The sequence below is a fragment of the Lygodium microphyllum genome, chromosome 25 (genome assembly GCF_053477565.2).
Source record: "Lygodium microphyllum isolate KBCC chromosome 25, Lygodium_microphyllum_v1.1.10, whole genome shotgun sequence".
NCBI lineage: Eukaryota > Viridiplantae > Streptophyta > Polypodiopsida > Schizaeales > Lygodiaceae > Lygodium > Lygodium microphyllum.
Window position 1 is genome coordinate 6,447,529 of NC_141159.1, and position 22,276 is coordinate 6,469,804.

A 22,276-nucleotide genomic window follows, 5' to 3' on the forward strand; every position below is an offset into this window, starting at 1 on the left:
GAAGTGTGTTGCATTGTCTGCATGCAAAGAAGCTTTATGGCTTTCACGCTTAGTGAGAGAGCTTGATATTACAAAGGTTCCTATCCTCCATTGTGACAATCAAAGTAATATCATGCTAGCACGAAATCGTGTCTTTCACGCAAAGACAAAGCACATACAAGTGAAGTATCATTACATTAGGGATGTACTTGACAACAAGAGCATTAAACTTGTCAAGGTACATACAGATAATAACCCTACAGACCTTCTTACGAAGGGTCTTCCAGTAGAGCGGTTTGCTCATTGCCGCTAGATGATAGGGGTTGGATAGTATATGTGTATTTCACCTTTGTACATACATAGACCTAGCTTATTCTTTTCTCTACCTTTCGGTGGGAGGTTGTTGGGAATAAAGGCTCATCGTGCATTTTACGGTGTTTGGGTGTAAATGCACCCTTACACTCTTGTACTTTATATATTATCTAAGCCTAAAGTGGTACACCCGTCATTGTATCAAATATTGATTGTGTCGTGCTCTCTCTCTTGCTGCTCACTCTTTCTACTCTTCTTTTCTGCACTCAGTCTGCATAGCACTCAGTCTCGATCCTAGCTAGGCTATCTTTCTTCATGGATCGGATTCCCAAGCCCACCAAGATCCATCAATGGCTGACCTCTATTCTTCAAATTGACTATGTGGAGGGGATCTTTGCTGGTGGTCCATGTGGATTTTATGAGGTCCTGCTTCTCTCTACTTCGGCCCAAGATTTCCTTATCCAAAAGCAGCCCCTCTTCTTCAAGAAACAGTTAGTGCACATTGTCTCATGGTGTACACTATCCAATATGGTTGGAAGTGGAGAATTGTCCAGCCATCTATTGGGTCCTTCTCAAGGATGCAATGGCTGCCAAAGGTCATGTGTTGGTACCCCTCAATTTGAAGGCAGCCAACAAAAACATACTATGCATATTGTGGGACACTACCAAGAAGCAACCCAATTGGTTGCGTCTCAGTTGCACAAGCATGTGGCTTCTCTGGTTCCGACTTAAGTGGGGTACTTTTGCTGGCCATTGTTTCTCCTATGGCCAACTAGGTCACTTCATGGCTGAGTGTCTAAATTGCAAAATGCCACTACACATGGCTCCCCATTTTGCTAAGCAACAGATCATTCAGCCCAATCAGCAGTCCAAAGGCAAGCAAGTTGCTGCTCCTTCAAATTTGGAAACACAGATTCGTCACTCTAAGGGAAAAGCTAATGAGACTTCTTTGCCTGCAATGATTGCTGAACCTTCTTCTTCAAAGGACCCCCTTCACACTTATTTGTGTCGTCAAGACAAATCCTCGGATGCACCTGCTCACATTCCCACTATTGCCAAGGACCCACCGCCCCCTCTAGAGCAATAGCAACAACAACAATCAACTCAACCATCCTTGCACACCTCTGAGCCTCTAAGCTCAGCTGGCTTTTGATGCTGCTAGTAGAGCCATTACCCCATGGGATTGCAAGTGTCCTCCTCGCGGGCTGACCACCAAAGGGTCAATCCTTTTTGCAGTGTTGGGAAACTTCTTTGAAGATGGTGTACTAGAGACATTGGTAGTGAAGGCCCAAGCTCACATGAAAAAATCTCACCAAGACCCTTGATCCTTTGTGCCTGTCTAGTCCCAAGATGCCTTTTGCTCTCGTCTTCTGCTCCACTAAATCCATTGTATTTGGTTCACACATGATGGCTTAGAGCCACCTTGCACTTGGTAATCTTAATATCTTGTACCTTCTTTCATAATTGATATAATTACTCATTATGAGAGAGAGAGAGAGAGAGAGAGAGAGAGAGAGAGAGAGATGAAATGATATATTAACATTTGCAAAGGGACCAAAATGACCCATGAGACCATGAGTTACATCTTAGAATTTGCCAATTCTATGGGCAATGCCCAGTGTTTCAGTCTTTAGTTCTTTTTCAATTCTTAGTGTGAACACAACTAAAGTTATAAGTTGTCACCACTCTTAGAGTTAGCAGTGAGTATACTCTACTCTTTTATTTTAGCACACTCATTGTCTCTCTTTTCTCTCGTCCATAGCTGGCTGTCATTTTCCAACATTTGGTATCAGAGCAAGGTTCTACAAGTGGATTCAATTCAGGCACTGTCAGCCAGTGCCGCCCCACCTAGGGTCTTGTTACTATTAACCAGCTCTGTGCCTAAGGAAGAGAAGGACGAGCTGCTGTTGTTTTCAGCCTGCACGTAGCCCTACACACCCCAAGGAGCTACTGTTTTGGAGGAGCTGCTGCTGTTTTCAGCTCTATCCCTTATTTTCTCACCTCTATTCGCCATATTCTTAGTCTTGCCTACGATTTGTGCAAACCCTAATTTTCAAATTTGGGATTTTTTTGAAATTTTTGCAATTTTCCATCCATTTTGGCTATCTGTTTCTGAATATCAGCTCATGTTGCCCAAAATTTGGGGCTTTGTCAATTTTTGCTCCTAGAGTTTAAATCGACAACCAATTTGAAGAAATTTCACAATGTCTTTGATATCCCTGCCAAAAATGTTGGGACTTTTGCTCGATTTTTGCAGTCCCACATGCGAATCTTCATTGAAAATGCTAACATTGCACAATTTCATCAGTATCTCTGCAAGAAATTTAGGGCTTTTTGTCCTAGAGGCTTTGGCACACATCATGAGGCAAATTCTAGTTGCTATTCACTGTTGCCATGCACCCCGAGGTGACATTGTTGTAAAAATTCAAGCTGTAAGGTATAAATTTCTTTAATTTCTTTAAAGTTTTAGGAAGAAATTTGGAGCTTTTGCCCGACACGCATTCCAAGGCAACAAACAAGCAGTACATTAGCATTTAATTGCTGTTACAATCAAATTGAGCAAAAAAATTTGGAAAATTCAAGCTTGGTAAGAATCGGCATCAAGTTGTTGTAATTTGTACTTTTGAGGGCACGCATTACGAGGCAGGTGTGGTACAACAATGCATTGCTGTTATTTCTTGGCTCAGTGTTGATTTGGATCAAATTTGGCACACTTTTGCATTTGTGTGACAATTTGGTACTTGTTGTATAATCCCAAGGGGATTTTTGGTATTCTAAGGAGTACAATCTATACTTCAGTAGAGAAGTATTTAGTTGCAGATTTTTGTCCATTACTAATAGCATGGTATGTCCGGGGACTAATGATCAGAGCAACATCCTTGGTGTTCTCATTCAGGAGGACAAAATTGATGGATCAAACTACCCATTGTGGAGTTTTATGGTCCGCAACCTTCTTGTAGCAAAGAACTTAAGGGACTATGTTATAGGTGATTTGCAGCGACTAGGAGGTCTTACACCTCAAACACCTCAGCGTAATGCTAGAGGACAAGCTGCAGGTGTTGCTGCCCCTCCTCCCCCTCTTACTGAGTATCAGAGGAGATGGGACTCAAAAGATGCACATGCACTTTCTTTGATTGCCTTATCAATGAAAAGATCGATCATTCCACACATCAAAACTTGTAAGATCTCAAAATCAACATGAGATATACTTGAGCGTATGTTTGCAACACATAAGGAGACCAAATATCTTATCTCCATAGAGAGTTGGCCAATGTGAACATGGATGCCGGAGCATGACAAATCACCTTACATACAAGATTTGTTCAAGCAGTTGCTCAATGTGGATGAAGTCATTTAGGATGTTGAATTGGTAAACATCACACTGAACTATCTTTCAGAGTTATATCTTGGTCTCCGCATCTCTTTGATGTTGTCTTTGGGGGGGCGGGGGGCGCTGGGGATGGAGGCAACAACCCCTTATATTTGTGGAGTTGGAAAGCCTCTTGTTGCAAGAGAAACATACTCCAAAGAATGTTACATTGCGTTCAGGAGATGTAGCTATGCTTTCCAAGTTTAAAGGCAAAGGAAAAGTCAAGCAAAGTGCAAAAAATCAGCAAAATTGTGATACTGGACAGTCATCAAATAAAGCTGTCCAAGACATAAAAGAGTCTAAAAAGAAGGAAAAATATCATTATTGCAAGAAGCCAGGTCACTATATTGATGAATGCCATAAGAGATTATCCAAAGAAAAGTAAAATGACTCCTATTTGGCTGTTCAAGAGACATCAGCCAACAAATCTATTGATGGTGATGCTTTAGCCAACTTTGTGGAGCAGGACTATGCATTTCCGACTTGTAGTTATGATTCTTCAATGGTTGATTCAGCATTTCATGCTACTGAAATGAAACAAACATGGTATTTTGATAGTGAAGCTTCAAAGCACATCACTTCTAGGAACTATTTGTTTTCCTTTTTGCATTCAGCCCTTGCTCTGGGAAGCGTGTTACATGTGCGAACAGCAGCAGTTATGATGTTTGCAGTATTGAGACAATCACTATTACTGTTGCAGATGGTTCTGACTTCATGCTTCTAGATGTCTTGTTTGTGCTTGGCATTACAAAGAACTTGTTGTCTATCTTTGCTTTTAACAAGCATGGCTTTTAGGTCATCTTTGAGGATGACAAATGCACTGTTAGAGACAAGGATATGGATTATGCACTCAGACTATTTGGGACCCTATAGAAGGATTTGTTTTTGTTGGATACCTATGGTGCACAGTCTCATGATGCTTTGGTAGTCACTACTCTATAGCCCACTATGCAAAATGCAAAGCTATGGCATGCTTGCTATGGACATATGAGTTTTGGGAGTTTAATGACGCTTCAGCGGTGTCATGTGGTAGATGCATTGCCTCTAGTGGAGACTCCACCTCCTCATGCATGTAAGGGATGTATTATGGGCAAGATGCACAGATTTGCCTTCAAAAAGGATGGTGCAATGCGTACTATCCAGAAATTGCAACTTATTCATTCTGATGTTTGTGGTCCCATAAGGACATGTGCACTTGGAGGTTATCTTTACTTTGTTACATTTATTAATGACTACTCTCCATATACATGGGTGCAAAATCTAATGTGTTTATGTATTTTAAGCATCTTGTTGTAAAGCTTGAGGCTAAAACTAGCTTGAAAATGCAAACTCTTCGCACAGATAGAGAGGGGAGCACATGTCTCGTGCTTTTAAGACATATTTGCTTGATCATGGCATCACACATCAAGCCACTGTTAGAATGACTCCTCAGTAGAATGGTGTTGCTAAAAGGAAGAATCACACTCTTATGGAAATGACTCGTTATATGCTCAAAAGCAAGAGGTTGCCTCATAAATTTTGGTTAGAAGGCCTTCAATGTGCAAATCATGTGTTGAATCATGCACCCACTAAGGCACTAAAGATGATCACCCCATTTGAAGCTTGGCATGGCAAGAAACCCAAGGTTGACTACTTTCAGGTGTTTGGTTGCCTAGCCTATGCACATGTTCCAAAAGAGCTTCATGGGAAGCTTGTTGACGAGGCTGTAAAATGCATATTTATTGGCTATAATTCAGAAAGCAAGGGCTATCACTTGTATGACCCATGCACAAAGAAAGTTTTTGTCAATAGTGAAAGGTGAGAAGGATCGAAGCTTGCTTGGAAGAGCTATAGCGGAAGAGCAAGAGCAAGAAAGAAAGAGAGACCAAATGGAAACTCCAACAGTCACAATGTGTGACTGGGCCTTCCTTTATTCAAACTGTCACTGAAATAATAAAGAATAAAGTGACGGTGACGGGTACCCGCCACCTGCAATGTGCAGTGGCGGATACTATCAGTGTAGTAATACACGGGCGGTTAGGCAGAGGCGCCTTTACCCCCAACAACCTCCCACTTAAAGGGTAAATTTGCCCCAATGAGTGAAAAAAAAAAAAGATAGTACAATGTATACATGTATAATATGATGAGAAAAAATGTCATCTCATCCAATGCCCATCAATTTCCTGAGGAAGGCAAAGTGCTGAGAAGTGAGGCTTTTCGTGAGCAGATCTGCAAGATTTTCGTCAGTAGAGATCTTGACAAGGTCAATAGACTTGTCCTCCATGACCCCATGTATGAAGTGATACCTCACCTCAATGTATTTCATCTTTACATAGAAGACCGGATTCTTGGCTAGCTGAATAGCACTCATAGAATCCGAATGCAGCATAGGTATAGAATCAATTCCAAGGTCATGAACCAAACGGACCAACCATATGGCCTCCTTGCAAGCCTCAGAGGCTATAACATACTCCGCCTCAATGCTTTTTGTAACTCCTCCGTGTCTTATGCTACTTTGAAAAAAACTTCTACGTGCTTGTTAGTGAGATTTTTCCATGCCTTGGCTATTATAAGTTGCTAGGGGTCCTTTTTCCTTCACAAAGTAAGGCCCATGGATATGAAGGATATGCTACAAATACAAGAGAGTAATAATCATTTTATACCATTGAAATTTTTATCAAAGAAAACTTAGATTAAATATTCTCTCTTACCAAATAAAATGTAATATTCTTTTCTCCCCAGGCCTTCTTTATTGCTTGAATAAGATTTGTAATCAAATATTTGAACTCTTTTGGATATTTACATGCTGTCTTTTGTTGCTTGAGGAGCTTCACAAAGACATCAAGGTGTCTCCAAACCTCCATCCTTAGAAATGTAAGTTTTAGTGTGCTTACAATATTTATCATTATCCCACAAAACTCTCTCAAATACTCCCAAGTAATGCTCACCTATTTTCTTGTATGATTTCCTAAAAAGCATTTGGCTTTTGAGCCTCCCATTGAGACATCAACCATAGAGAGCCATACACTTCTCGACCCTGGACATCCAAGAGAGAGCACCTCCAGCATAGGTGAATACATAGCCAGAAGTGGACTTCCTACTATCTGCATGTCCTGCATAATCGGAGTCGGTGTACCCCACAACTCTTGTATCTTGGCTGCCATAGCAAATACACATATCTGTTGTGCCTTTCAGGTATCTCATGATACCCTTCACGGCATCCCAATGTTTCTTGCCAGGTGTAGCCATATAGCATGCCACAACACCAATTGCAAAGGCAATATCTGGATGAGTGGCTATCATGCATACATCAAACTGCCCAAAGCTGATGCATAAGGGACCTTAGCCATCTTGACCCTCTTCTGCTCATTTGTCATCAGACTGTCTGTAGACGATCGGCATGTGAGATCTTTACATAAGAAGGTAATGGACAGCCAATAGGCTTCACGTCCTACATGCGGAAATACTCAAGGACTTTATGAATGTACTCCCTTTGTGAGAGGTAGAGTAGTCCCTGATGCTTGTCGTGCTTAATGTGCATACCAAGAATGTGAGAGGCCTGTCCCAAATCCTTTATCTCAAAGCTCTTGCCTTCTTCGTGTAAAGACACGAATCCATAGCACTCCTGCTTTATCACTGTGATTGCATAAAGGCATAAAACTTATGATACCACTCCCTAGGTGCATGCTTCAAGCCATAAAGACTTTTCTTCAACTTGCACGCTAAGTGCTCATTGCCAGGTTCTGCAAGCCCTTGAACTGCTCCATTTAAATCTCATCATGCAAATCCCCATGCAAGAATGCAGTCTTGACAAATTTTATACATGTCTAAGTCAAGTTGCGCGACTAAGGCCAAAATCAAGCATAGGGTGGTCATTTTGACCATAGGAGAAAAGACTTCATCAAAGTTAACTCCATGCTCCTGTTTAAAACCCTTAGCAACAAGTGTTGCCTTATAAGCCGACTTGGGGTGTCCAGGGGTACTTTTTAGCTTGTACACCCATTTGCATAGCAAAGCCTTCTTATTGTGAGGCAGTGCAACCAAATCCCAAGTCATATTCTTATGCAAGGAGTCTATCTCAGACTGCATAGCCCTCTCCTAGGAGTAACTGTCACCCTTACGTATAGCCTCATCATAGGTGAGTGGTTTTCTTGCATTTATAACCAAGATATAATGCATCGAGTGCTCAAATCTATCAAGTGGACGTCTAGCTCTAGTAGACTGTCTCACTGTAGGCTCTGCTGCCTATCCAATATCCTGGCCATGTATACCAACTGCTACTGCAAGTTGTCCAACTGGCTATGCATGAGCACATGGCTCCTCTTGGAATATAACCCTGCGTATCTCTACCACCTTCTTAAGCTACCTATGCATATTGTCTTCATGGAAGACTACATCATGGCTGCAGATGACTTTCTGTGCTTATGGATTCCAGAGACGGTAACCCATCTCACCTACATCTCCAGAGCCAAGGAAAATGCATTTGACACTCTTAGGATCTGACTTAGTCTGCTAGTCCTTGGACACATGGCAGAATGTCTCACATCCAAAGACATGTAGATACGCATAATTCAATTCACCCAAAATCAACATGGTATCATCGTGTCATAGTCACAATATGTGGATAAGCTATTATAAAGGTTTAATATGCAAGATTGCAAACTTATGTGCACTCCTATGAAGCCCGGCTTAAAGCTATCTATGCATGATGGTGAAGAGATATCTGATGATGCAATTTACAGCTAGGCTATTGGTTGTCTTATTTATCTTTGCAACACACGCCCTAACATTCAGTATGCAGTATCTCGAGTGAGCAAGTATATGCATAGTCCACGGACTATACATTGGCAAGTTGTTAAGCAGATCTTCACATACTTGTAAGATACTCAATCACATCCATTATTATTTCCCAAGGAGGAGACTTGCAATTACATGCTCACAGTAATTCAAATTGGGCTGGTGATGTAGACACTAGGCAGTCTACTAGTGGACACTGTTTCTTTCTGGGCTGTTCATGCATTTCATGGCTAAGCAAGAAACAACCTACAATGGCTACCTCGTCCTGTAAGGCTAAGTACAGGGCAGCCTTCACGGCAATAGTGGAATGTGTATGGTTGCGTAGATTGTTGGCTGATCTACATTTACCATTGAAGGGTCCTACACCCATTCTTTCTAACAGTCAGAGTGCTATTACAGTGGCACAAAATCCTGTGTTTCATGCTCGTACAAAACATATTGAGGTGCATTACCATTATGTCAAAGAGAGATGCTATGCACGAGAGATTAACTTGATGCATGTTTCTACACAGGAAAATGTTGTAGACATTTTCACCAGGGCACTACCCCGTGAGAAGTCTGAGGCTTTTCGCAAGTCCTTAAACTTGCTACCCCAATGTTTTAGTCTTTAGTTCTTTTTCTATTCTTAGTGTGAACACAACTAAAGTTATGAGTTGTGTCACCACTCTTAGAGTTAGAGTTGAGTTAGTTAACTCTAGTTGAGTTACAGCTATGTCTATCTTAGACCTATCTTGTACCTTTTATTCTCATTCTTTCAGTTCAGCAAGTACACTCTACTCTTTTGCTTCAGCACACTCTCATTGTCTCTCTTTTCTCTCCTCCATAACTGGCTTTCATTTTCCAACATTACAATCATTTATATAATGGTACAATTGTCTAGAAAGAACAGTAAAGCAAAATGTAATAAACAATACAAGGAGACTAAAAGCTAGAAGTAAGGAGAACTCTAATTAAGAAGTAAAGAGCTCTAGTTGACACAATCTCATGGGGATGTAGATGGCCTAGCTCTAGCCTGGGCAGTATTTGCCTATGGAAATGTAGTCAGACACCCATGTTGGGATCTATGACAATTGGATCCGCTAAGCTAGACACCTCGACTAATCAATATCCCTCGCATATATATAGATGATTGAAACTGTGACTATGCTGAAACTCTTGAGTCTCTCCCACAAAGAAATCTATAACCGACCTCTAGGTGGGACCCCGACTTCCTAGAACAGCTATACTCCTAAGGAGCGAATCCCGAAATCATCGTATCTCCTGGAAGAAGAGACCAAGGCACTACTAGTCAGTGAAATCCATGACTCTAGATAGTGGCCCAAACCCATATCTATATAGACAGTGGAAACGGCTTCGGATCTTGTAGTATATTGAGCATTGGCAAACATAGTGCTCCTCTATCTTTGACTCTAGCTCACAGATCTAGCATATGCACTCTTCTTGTAGTATGGATCTGTATATCTACCAATCTCAATCTCTAACTGGTATGAAGAGGTACACAATTGACCAATAACACATCTAATACCATGTGAGAGGTGGGTGTCCATGTATCTTGGCCAAACAATAAATCCATCATCTATAGTATGGAGAAGATACTCTCTATAGAAAGCCATCTTCGTCCCTAACTCTTGTATTGGTGCCAACCATGTCCTCCTAATGTCTAGCTGGGTGAGATCCATCTTGATAACCCTGCCTATCTCTAAGCCACCCAAGGCAAGCGATGGTGCATCAAGTGAGTACTGGAACGGGGGTAGCTTGTCCATGCTAAAGCTATGTAAATCAAACCAAGCTAACATCTATGCCCCTCCTTGGCAAGCTATCAAGAGGACTCAAAAGTCAGTGGTGTATATCTATGTCTGGGTAGATCCCATAGGCTGTGTATATATGTGATCCCATAGCCTTTTATGAGAGAGAGATCATCCTCTTCTCACTCATAGGATTCCAATGCTTTCCAAGATCCATGAATGATTACACTTCATCTTGCAAGGGGATTGTATGGAAAAAATCTTTGTTGGCCCACAAGGCTTTTATAAGGTAATGCTCAAATTGACAAGATATCAAGATGTTCTTCTAGACAAAGTTTTTGTTTTTCAATAGATTCTTGGTTCATGTTGTGGCTTGGAGATCGTTGGTGGATTTCCAATTTTTACTCTAGCAGTAATGCTTGGTATGGGTTGAAGTGGAATGTTGTCCTCCTTGTGGTAAAGCAATCGCCCCTTGGGAGCATCATTATCCAACGGCTACCTAGAAGCAAGGAAATGATCCCTCCACGTCCAAAGTGGAGCGTAGGGATTTAGATTCATTTGCAGTATTGGCTGATTTTCTTGATGAGGGCACTCTTGATATTCTAGCTGAAAAAGTACAACTGAAGCAAAATCAGCATCGACATTGATCCCTTCTGTCATGATATATGAGGTTTTCCACTTGGAATGTGATCCCACAGTAAGTAACATGACATGTGGCATATCTTGCATTGATAATCAATGGGATGTGTTATGTGCTCTTGAGCATAAAAGTCTCAGCAATGATTCCCAGATTTGTAGGTCACCAAGAAGGCAACCAAGAGGTACTTCTCATGGTAAGAGACATGATGGAGAAGGAGAATGGCTTGTATTTAGACTTGGGATTTCTTTCCTTATGACTTTTCATTGAAAGTAGTTTTTCTAAATGTGATCTCGCATATGAAACATTCTTTATAGATTTCTAACTTGGCAAGAACTTTCTGTCAGAGCATTGCAAATGAAGATACAAAGGTAGAATATTATAGAGATTTGTCAGGAGTGGCTGACAGGAACAACAATACTTGGCCCAATTACAGAAGCCCATTAGGAGTTTCAGATTTCCATGAGCCAACAAAATGAACTTCAGGTGATACAAACCTACATCTGGGGTAAGCCTTCTAGGCCCTAGAGTATCATATCGTCAGAGGCCACCCCTCAGTCTCATCCTTACAGTCATTTGCAGGCATAGAAGGCAATAGATAGAACCAGATATCATCAGCATGAGTGTGAGAGCATGCAGCATGGGATGCTTGTATTTGATCCCCCAAAATATGCAACTGGCATAGTTGTTTTGCTACTATGCTTTCATGATTCAAAAGAAGTAGATGAATTCTTTCTTTGAAATAGTAAACAGGGAAATGCAAGGATGCATACAGTGTATTTGTTTTACTCTCATAACAACCTCAAGAGAAGTCTAGATGAAATCAAAAGATTTGACAGACACCAGTTAAAGGTGTCACCAATGCTGCAACAGAGGAGCTATGATTCAGCAATCTGCATGTCATGATGTAAAAGAGTTTGAGTGCTTGTCCAATTGGAAGAACCTCTCAACGTCAGCTATCAAATTCTGCAGCTCCAACTTTTCCCCATTCCAGCTTTTTTGAGCATCAGATCTTTCCTCTTGGATTATGTGAATGTCCTCCCTGCAAAACCAATGGGACAGCCTTAGTACAAATGCAGGAATATATTGGTTTCAGATCTCATTTGAAAAGCACATATATGCTGACATAGAATCAACTTACTCAAGCTTTCGTACAACTTGTTCAAGATCAAGAATTGCCATGTCTTTTTCATATGTAACTTTCAAAAGTTGTTCATGAGCTGCTTTACCAGCCACACAAGCACTCTCTAGATCAATTTCTAAATATTTGCACTGCCAATGACATAGAGAGGTGAGACATGGTGACTAAACACCATTCCTAAGGTATTTAGTAATACTTCAATATTAGCGAGCACATTATATAATCTAATTGTCATATAAGTACAATATCTTTTCCTAGAATACAAGTGAAGATAATAGATTTCTGCAGTAATAATTTCAATATTATTTTGGAAGGCATTTTGTCTAATCCGTTAACTATTATGGTTATTGGCCAAGTCATTAATTAGCTCTCAATAAAAAAATGAGATTGGATTAAGGAGCAGCTAGTTATTCATTTGAGAAAGCTGATCTTGGCTATTTGGGGTCTTCTTCTCTCTCATTTTGAGAAGCACAAGTTTGGAGATGGTCATTCTTCTCTTCTTTGCTGCAAAATCTGTAGTTTTCAGCCATAGAATATGAGTTCATAGTACATATGGAGTTGGGATAGTAGCCAATCTTCTCATCTTAGCATGGGGAATGCATTGGGCAGCTCTATAACTCCATTTGCAACAAGGTATGCTGTCATTTTTAACCTAAATCTTAGAAAAATAGGTTATTACAAACATATGGATTGATATTCTCTTTTCTCCTTTGAGATCTCAAGCCTAATGCACTTTTTGGGTAACTTTGTCGTGAAAAAGTGATGTTCTCACAGCTTCATCACAAGGAATCCCTCTATTTGTGAGATGAAAACTGTGGGATTACATGGGAACTATGCAATACAACTGTCTAAGTAAATGCTCTATGAAATTGGGCTCAAATATGGCTATCATTTTTAGGGTTTGGCAGGCTGAAGTATTCAAGTGTATTTTTGAATACTCTATAGTTGGTTGGAGGCCACCATTAAAGCTGACAAGATGACTACGCCCCTATGGATCAATTGTGCCACGTAAAATTACTGAAATACAATCATTCTATCATAAGAAATGCATGGGAAAATTAGGGGAATTCAAGGCAATACCTAATGGAATGGAGCAATTTCCCTTTGTTTTAGGTATGAATTCAATGTTGGTTTGGTATTGCAACAATGTAGATCTGAAGCGTAGATCTCAATTTACTCAATTTGATAGAGAATTAATTAGGTGTGCAAAGGTTAGGAGAAAGTGCTACGATTGATGATTGACTAGGGCTGAGGCTTTGTAAAGAATATTAGATTAGTTTGAAATTGAGTTTTGCATGAATTACGCATTGTTTGCAGCATAGAGCAATGTGGGACTAAACTTACACCTCCAATGTCACTTTTGAAAGTTGATTGGATTGATAATATCATGTATTGAAATGAATTATACTTGCTAAATGCTAGTTTGTGAGAGCAAGTTCTTTGTGGTTTATGCAAGCTTTGAATAATGACAAAGAAATACCGAAAAGGATGCCAACCTTTGGGGCCTATTGTGTGTCCTCTACCATACAAGAGCATTCTAGTCCTCCTGTGCAGTGAGTAGCCTACCTTGCCCACAAGGTGCTAATCCTAATGAATATGTGTGCACTTTGAAATTTTCCACATAACTAATAGCTTCATACATAATCCTAGCAGTACTATCAAGTCCACGAACCAATACCTAAACCTTGAAAGCTATATAAGCCAATCTAAATCCTACTTATATTCCCTTTCATCTACTTCATGTGTGTGCAACTTATTTTACATTTGGTGCCCTTTAGATTATTTCTGAAAGCTAATTTCATGGTTTCTAACCTTGAGATGCTATTGGGTGTCAGCAACAAAAGTTGTAATAAGTTGTACTTAATAGATATAGGGTGGTACCTAGTGACAGATTCTGGTCTACATAATTTTATTAGCTATTAATGTTAGTGGTGGCATTAGAAACTAGACATTAATTAATTAATCAATGCCAATTCTAAGGCTAATAACTACTCATGAATACTTGGGTGACAAATTAGCCAATTTAATTGTTAGTTTTAAGAAATATTTTTCTAAGTAATAATTAATGCTTAGCTTAATTTTCAAAATTAATATTCTGAAAACTAATTTAATTGGGCTGAAAATTGCTCAAATTTGCATTTAGAAGGCTCTCACTTGGCAAAACTTGCCCATATCAGTGAGGGAAAGGCTACTAGAGATTGTTGAAGCATCACTCCAGTATTGTGGAGGTTGTTGTTAGAAGTCTGAAACAGAGACAAAGAGGGTTGGACTCAACACTGTAGAGCAATGAGCTCTCACACATTTCTACTATTCTTCCATTCCACACATCACTAAAGAGAATAGTTACAACTTAAGGTTTAGGACCATTCACACCAAACAGCTAAGTCCCAACCACCAACTTATTTAATGTCTGCATCATGTAGTACAGCTGGATAACTCAAGTGTCGAGTATGGTCATACCAAAGATAGTAGATCGAGCTTGAAGTCTTAACACTCCCCCTCAAGCTCAAGGCAGCATCTGCACACCAAGCAGCTGTCTAAAAACACTGAACTTATCTTTACCCAAGGACTTGGTAAAGATATCCGCAACCTGCTCATCAGTCTTTACATGCATGAGATCAACTCGTCCTGCAAGAACCATCTCTCTGATGAAGTGGTAGTGTACCTCTATGTGTTTCGTTCTGGCATGATATACTAGATTCATGGCCAAGAGTACACTACTCAGATTATCGCATAGTAATTTTACTAGAGCATCCACCTGTATGTCCAAATCAGCCATAAGCTTGAGTAGCCATGAAATCTTGCATGCTGCCAATGCAGCACCCCTGTACTCTGCCTCAATACTGGACAAAGCAACCGTAGGCTGCTTCTTGCTGCTCCAGCTAATCACACTGCTACCAAATCCAAAAGCATATCCACTCGTAGATCTACGGTCATATGAGCATCCTGCCCAATCTGCATCCGTGTATCCAATGAGTTTCAAGGGCTTATCTCTGACATAAAACAGCCCATACTCTACAGTGGACTTAACATATCTCATAATGCATCTAACTGCATCCAAGTGCAGCTTTCTGGGCTTCTGCATAAACTAGCTTATGAGCCCTACAACATAGCTTAAGTCAGGCCTAGTGATGGTCAAGTAAGTCAGACTGCCAACCATCTGCCTATACATAGTCACATCCTCTACTTCAACTCCAGTGCTCATGTCTAGCTTGACATTCTGATCAAGAGGTGTATCCAATGGTTTGCATTCAGCCATGCCATACTTCTTCAGCATTTCCATAGCATAGTGCTTCTGCATCAGCCATAAACCATTTTCAGCCGGAACTACCTCAATGCTCAAGAAATACTTCAGTTCTCCTAGGTCCTTCATGTCAAATTCAAATTTCAGCATCTTCATTACATGCTGTATGCCCAAGTCATCATCACCAGTGATTATCAAATCATCAACATATATGACCAGCACTACCAAGCCACTGTCAGTCTTCTTTGTAAATAGGCTGTGATCAGCCCTACCAACAGCAAATCCCAATCTCTACAAGTAGCTACTGATCCTAGCATGCCAAGCTCTCGGAGCCTGCTTCAGCCCGTACAATGCCTTTTTCAGCCTGCATATATAATGCTGAAAATCAGGGTGAACATATCCTTCTGGCTGAACCATATAGACATCCTCTGCTAAGTCACCGTTAAGAAATGCATTCTTAACGTCCATCTGCTGCAATTTCCAGCCTCTAGCAGCAGCCAAAGCAATCACAGTGCGTATGGTTGCCATCTTGGCAACAGGGCTAAATGTTTCCTCATAATCAAGTTCATACTGTTGGGCATACCCCTTAGCAACTAGCCTGGCTTTGTACCTTTCCACACTGCCATCCGACTTACATTTGATTTTGTAGACCCATTTGCAGCCAATGGTCTTTTTCCCTTCAGGCAGTGACATAAGATCCCATGCCTTATTTTCAGCCAAGGCATTCATTTCTTCATCCATAGCTGCACACCAATTCTCATCTTTCACTGCTTCATCATATGTACCTGGTTCTTTGATCTCCATCACTTTTGTCATGTAAGCATAATGCTTTGCAGAGTAGCCACTGTACGTCAATCTATCAACAGGGTATCTGACTCTCTGTGAGCGCCTAGGCTGTGGTGCACTGCTCGATTCCCCTCTCTCATGAGGCGGAATGTACCTACTCTGCCTTGTGCCAAGCGTATAGACAATCGGAATATCAAGTTCACTGTCTAAAGAATCAGCAGACTCATAGCCAGAAGTCATTCTACCAGGTGTCATCATACCAGATGCATCCTCAGTAGCTTTCTCTTTTCCTTTGTTGTCCAAGACATCATATCTTCCCCTCATTGATATACTGGTGTCAGTGGACAGTGAGCTCCCCAATCTTCCTGTCCATGGGAATACTCTGACTACTAGGTCCTGTCATAGCAGTGCTCTGTTGCAAATCAACTGTAGATACATGAGTGGAAGGCATATCCAATGGCACTACAACCGGTGATACATACCAAGAGCCCATCTCATCAAAGATAACATCCCTGCTCACCAAAGTCTCCCTGGTAGAGGGATCATAGCATTTGTATACCTTCTTCTCCTACGAATATCCAATGAAAACACACTTATGCACTTTTGGATCCAACTTCCTCATTTTCTTATCTGGAATGTGCACATAAGCAAGACAGCCAAAGACTTTCATGTGACTTACATCCGGCTTATAGCCATACAGTCTCTCAAACAGTGTCATCTCATGAATACCTGCAATGGGAGTCCGATTCAAGATATACATGGCTGTCATAACAACCTCAGCCCAATAATAGAGCGGCATCTTCTTCTCATTCATCATGGCACGAGCAGCTTCCATCAAGACCCTGTTCTTTCTTTCAGCTACCCCATTCTGCTGAGGAGTGTAGCTACAGGTGAGCTGCCTACGTATGCCATTTTCAGCCAGAAAGTTGTCAAACTCATTTGATATATACTCCCCACCGCTATCTGATCTCAAGCAAGAGATATAGCAGTCAAATTCCTTTTTAACCTGATTTTTAAACTGTTGAAAAACAGCAAACACTTCATCCTTTGTCTTCAGAATATAAACCCAAGTATAGCGACTGTAATCATCAATGAATGTCGCATAATACTTCAAGCCTCCCATAGATATACCTGACAAATGGCAACCTTGACTGCTACCAAACTAGGAAGCATCGCATACATGACCAATATCTGAATATTGGAACTTGGGTAAACCTGTAACAAGCTGTTTTTTTTGCATAATTTGCAGCCTTTGCAAATTCACATGCCCTACTCTCTTGTGCCAAATTTCCAAATCTCTGATAGTGCCAGAACCATGGGCAAACATAGCTGAATTCAGCTCTGGTAACGTAGTATCAAGAGTAAACATTCTGCCATTCCTGTGACCGCGAGCTATCAACTTGCATCCATTGCCAAACTCTTCAATGAAGCAGCCATGCTTATTGAATCTAACCTGCAAGTTCTGCTCCGTCATCTAACCGACAGACAGTAAGTTCTTCGTAATCGAAGGAACATGCAATACATCATGCAAATTTTTCTTTCTGCCATCATGAACCACAATAGGCACTTTGCCTTTATGCTCAATGCTATGCTGCGTGTCATCACCTGTACAGACATAGCCATGTTTTTCAGCCACCATATCAGTGAACCAATCACTGCGAGGGGTCATGTGGTTTGATGCCCCTGAATCAATGTACCAAACTGCATCATCAGTGGATTTTTCAGCAGTTCTGTCTTTTACATACTGCATGGTAAACAATCTATCTCCTGAAGTATTATCTGCCTGACTAGACGTAGTAAAGTGTCCATGTTGTTTGCCTTTCTGATTGCTCTGCTTCTTCCAGCAGTCCTTGGCAATATGCCCATACTTCCCGCAGTAGTGACAATCCTTATCCCTATTGGGATTGTCAAATGGGCGCTGCTGCTGCCAGGAGTCTCTGCCTCTAGGGCCAGATCTCCCCCTGTCTCTAAAGTTTCCACTACCTCTTGCATTCGATATATGTTGGTTGTTATTGCCATAGGATGCATTCTGCTGGCCTCCTCTGCCAAATTCATAGCCTCTACCTCAAGTGCCATGGCCACGCTGATTCGAATAAAAAACTGCATCCTTATTTTTAGAACTGCTTGGCCCTGTAGCCAAGCCAAGTTTAACCTCCTCATGGATAAGCAATGCAACCAGCTCATTGAAATCAGGCATTTCAACCCGCACAGACACAGAAGTGTCAAAAGACTTATACTCAGGCCCCAAGCCATTCAAAGTCACAGCAACCATATCTTTATCTTCAACCTGTGAACCAACAGATGCCAGCTGATCCGCAATGGTCTTAACCTCCGTGATATAATCCTGTATAGATCTACTCTTTCTCTCCATGTTGTTGAACTTCTGCTTCAACTGTATCTTCCTGGCACTTGTGGTTGTGCCATAGTACTTGATCAAAATGTCCCATGCATTCTTAGGAGAGCTGCAATTCATTATCTGCATTACCATGGCATCTGATATACATAGAGACACCCAGTGCAACACCCTACGAGCTCTTTTTGTCCAAGCTCGGTGTAGTCATCTCTGATCAGCCGTAGGTCGCTCTGGGAGCTCAGGTTCAGCTTCTGCTCCAGTCACCAACTCCCAGTGGCCTTTCCCTATTAAGAAGTTCTCCATGCGGAACTTCCATATGGTATAATTGTTACTGTCAAGCTTTTCCCCCACAATCTGGGTTATGTTGTCGGTTCTTTCTGCATTTGCCATGATGTTAACACTGCTTGACTTCCTATAAGCCAACAAGTCACTCTGACCAACTTCAATCCTTAACTGTTTATGACAGTTTTCTGCAGCTATTCTCTGCAAAAAACCAGGAAATTTCAGCTCTTTACAACCTCAAAAACATCCACAAACATGTGGTCTAACCCGTAGGTATAACAGCCAATACATATGCTATGTAGTTGCTTCAGCTTAAACTCCTACAACCTCACTGCCAGGATAAATACATACAGTCTGAAAACTGTAAACTGTGAGTAACCAACAGCAATTTCAAGGCCAAAATCAATGTGTATACATGTCATACATGTCCCAAACCCTCCAAAATATCTGCTAGTACATGTGGCAGTCCAAACATAAGCATACGGGTACAAAACAGTGCATAACCAGCAAGTACGGTTGTCAAATAACTTGTCCACAGATTGCAGTCAGCAAATACTCAATGAAATCAAGCCTTTTTAGCTCCAAAATAGCTCAAAAACATGCCATACATCCACTTTGAAGTATCAAGGTCACTGCATGACCATATGGGCACCCATAGACAAGCTGTCTTCAATAGCTAGTGGCATACATTGCATTTACAGTTTGTACCCAGCTAAGACAATGTAAATGCATTCAATTTCAGCTTCAGATTTCAGTTTTTAATCATGCTCAATGCCCGATTCAATGCTCCAAGCTTCCCAGACGTATTCCCAATAGCATACAGTTGTTAGAGATCAACAGTGTCATAACATGCTTTAGTAGAAGATGATGCTTGCTGCCCGCATTCAATGATAGTTTTTAGCCTGTCAATGGCTTCCAGATCAGAATATTTCAGTCATAAAAAACCAGCTCCAACACATGAGAACATGTACATATGGCCTCCAAGCAAATGTCGAAGTCTTGTTGATGCTTTTGGGCATGACCAGGAGCTTCTGTAGCTCAATGATGATCAAATGCAAGCTGTCCTTTCACTTTCGCAACAGTCAAGACTGTTTTACAAATCTGTATACTCTGATTCCAGCTCATAATAGAGATCCAACACAAGCAATAGCTTCTTGTAGTCTTCAAGTACCTTCCAAAGAGTGCAAACATGCTTTATAGCACTTTGTAGATGATCAATGGCTTGATTTTCAGCCAACAAATGCAGCCTTCTGTCCTGGAGCAAACACGCAGCCTACAGGAATGTCTTCAGCAGCAGCTTCTCTTCATAATGATGACCAAGGTCTTCTTCCAGGTGCTCAACCAACCCTCCTCAAAGCTCCAAATAGGTCCTGACACACTTTCCTTCAAGTATAATGAAGATACATTCAATACATACCTCTGCAGAAACAATGACAGTCAGTCCTTCTACACAACAGGTGTTTTTCCTTCAATCTCTAGGTCTTCTTCCATAATGCTATTCTCCACAAAGCCCAGTCATGGGTGCTCTGATACAATGTTAGAAGTCTGAAACAGAGACAGAGAGGGTTGGACTCAACAGTGTAGAGCAATGAGCTCTCACACATTTCTACTATTCTTCCATTCCACACATCACTAAAGAGAGTAGCTACAACTTGAGGTCTAGGACCATTCACACCAAACAGCTATGTCCTAACCACCAACTTATTTAATGTCCGCATCATGTAGTACAGCTGGACAACTCAAGTGTCGAGTATGGTCATACCAAAGATAGTAGATCGAGCTTGAAGTCTTAACAAGCCCAACCATTGGAGTTGTTCCCAATTGATTGTGAGGCCATCAAAGGTAGGTGATAGCCCCTGTAGGATGTCTACAAGGAGGTGATAGCAATTTTGAAGCTTGCAAGGGGAGGCGACTGTGTATGGGGCTCCGATTGATGGTGGGCTGGAGTAAATCAATCATTCACAAGAGGGCAATATTAAATTTTAGCCAATTTTGGCAATAAAAGCCTAAAATTTCTCTCTCCAACTTCCTTTCCATTCTATCAGTCAATTGACAACTTTCCTCAAGAGATCCCTGTCAAATTCAGTCCTAGGAGGGTGCAATTGAAGAATTTCTGCTACTAAGGCCTATTTACAGCCAGCCTCGGAAGAGTGTTCAAAATTCAAGGCCTATGTGAGAAGAAGGCAGGATCGAAGCTCAGCACAAAAATCAATAGACAGTATGAGAGTGAAGCACAACACCCAATGCAATAGACTGAAAGAGTGTAGTTTGAAAGTACAAGGTACAACCCTTAAACCTTAGGGTTGTAGGGGGTGTTCACACCCGAACATAGTAAGTGTCCGTAAGTGTGTCTCATAAGCACATACGAAATAATACCATAAGCCTGGGGGAAAAAACCTCTCCTACCAAGAGTAAAAAGTGCCCTAGTGTCCTACTGATCGCCGACACTCCTATGTGAGCGTAGGCGTAAGTGAGGTGTGAGTGAAATACCCAGCAAACCCCTCTGGAGTGAAGAGTGATCAAGAGTACAAGGATCATCTGCCACCAAAGGAAATCAAATTTAAAGCATTGCAAAATGCTTCAAATTTGTCATGAGGAAGAGCTTTGGTGAAGATGTCTGCCACATTACTGGTGGTAGAACAATAGACAAGGTTGATATCACCTGCATGTAGCCTCTCTCTGACAAAGTGATAATGTATCTCAATGTGTTTCATGCATGCATGAAACACTAGGTTCCGTGCCACTGCAATGGCACTCTGACTATCAATGAACAAAGGAGTAGGCTCCATAATAGATACATCCAGATCAGCTAGCAAGCCTCTAATCCATACGCATTCAACTGTGGTAGTGAAAGCTGCCTTGCATTCAACTTCACATGACGATGTGGCAACACTGGACTGTTTCTTGCTAAGCCAAGATATGCAAGATGAGCCAAGAAAGAAACAATTGCCACTAGTGAAGTGACGTGAATCATAGTCACCAGCCCAATCAGAATCACTGTTAGCATGTAACTGCAGTGGTCCCCCCTTGGCAGATCTAGTACCCTGCAAGTAACGGAAGACGCGCTTAACAGCTTGCCAATGTGGCATGCGTGGCTAATGCATATATCTCTGCTCAAGGCTGAAATTGCAAACTGTATATCCGGCCTAGTGTTGCATAGGTAAATAAAACATCCAACTACTGGAGCATATGTGTATATATTAAACAAATCACTATCATCATGTAATGACAGCTTTAGTCCAGGTTCCATTGGTGTACGACTGCCTTGCAATCCTGTAAGCTAAACTTCTCAAGAAGTTTACCAATGTATCTTGACCATGATAAACCAATACCTCTAGCATCATACATGAACTGAATGCCCAAGTAATAATGCAAAGACCTCAAGTCTGACATGTCAAAAGTTTGCTGCAAATTTTGTTTAAATGCTGAAATCCGATTAGCATGTGTCCTTGTAAGCAAGAGATCATCAACATATAGACAAATGATCAGCATGGATCCCCCCTCTTTACATACGTAAAGGGGTAGACTCATATGAGTTGTTTATGAACCCTTGGCTAAGCAAGAAAGCGTCTATCTTTGCATACCAGGATCTAGGACCTAGTTTCAAACCATATAAATCTTTTTTCAGCTTGCGAACCAAGTGTTCTGATC

General features: G+C 41.1%; 1 protein-coding gene across 2 annotated transcripts in view; it reads right to left on the bottom strand.

Annotated features, from left to right (window-relative positions):
• Nucleotides 1-22,276, bottom strand: part of LOC148013871 (uncharacterized) — an 85,747-nt gene that overhangs the window by 26,699 nt on the left and 36,772 nt on the right. The window contains exons 6-8 of one of the 2 annotated variants that reach the window (XM_087666381.1): nt 11,961-12,091; nt 11,763-11,861; nt 11,621-11,683 (exon numbers count right to left, since the gene is read on the bottom strand). In XM_087666381.1, coding sequence (XP_087522507.1) covers nt 11,621-11,683; nt 11,763-11,861; nt 11,961-12,091 — 293 coding nt within the window. The remainder of the gene's footprint in view (nt 1-11,620; nt 11,684-11,762; nt 11,862-11,960; nt 12,092-22,276) is intronic. The other variant, XM_087666382.1, reaches the window with a different exon arrangement.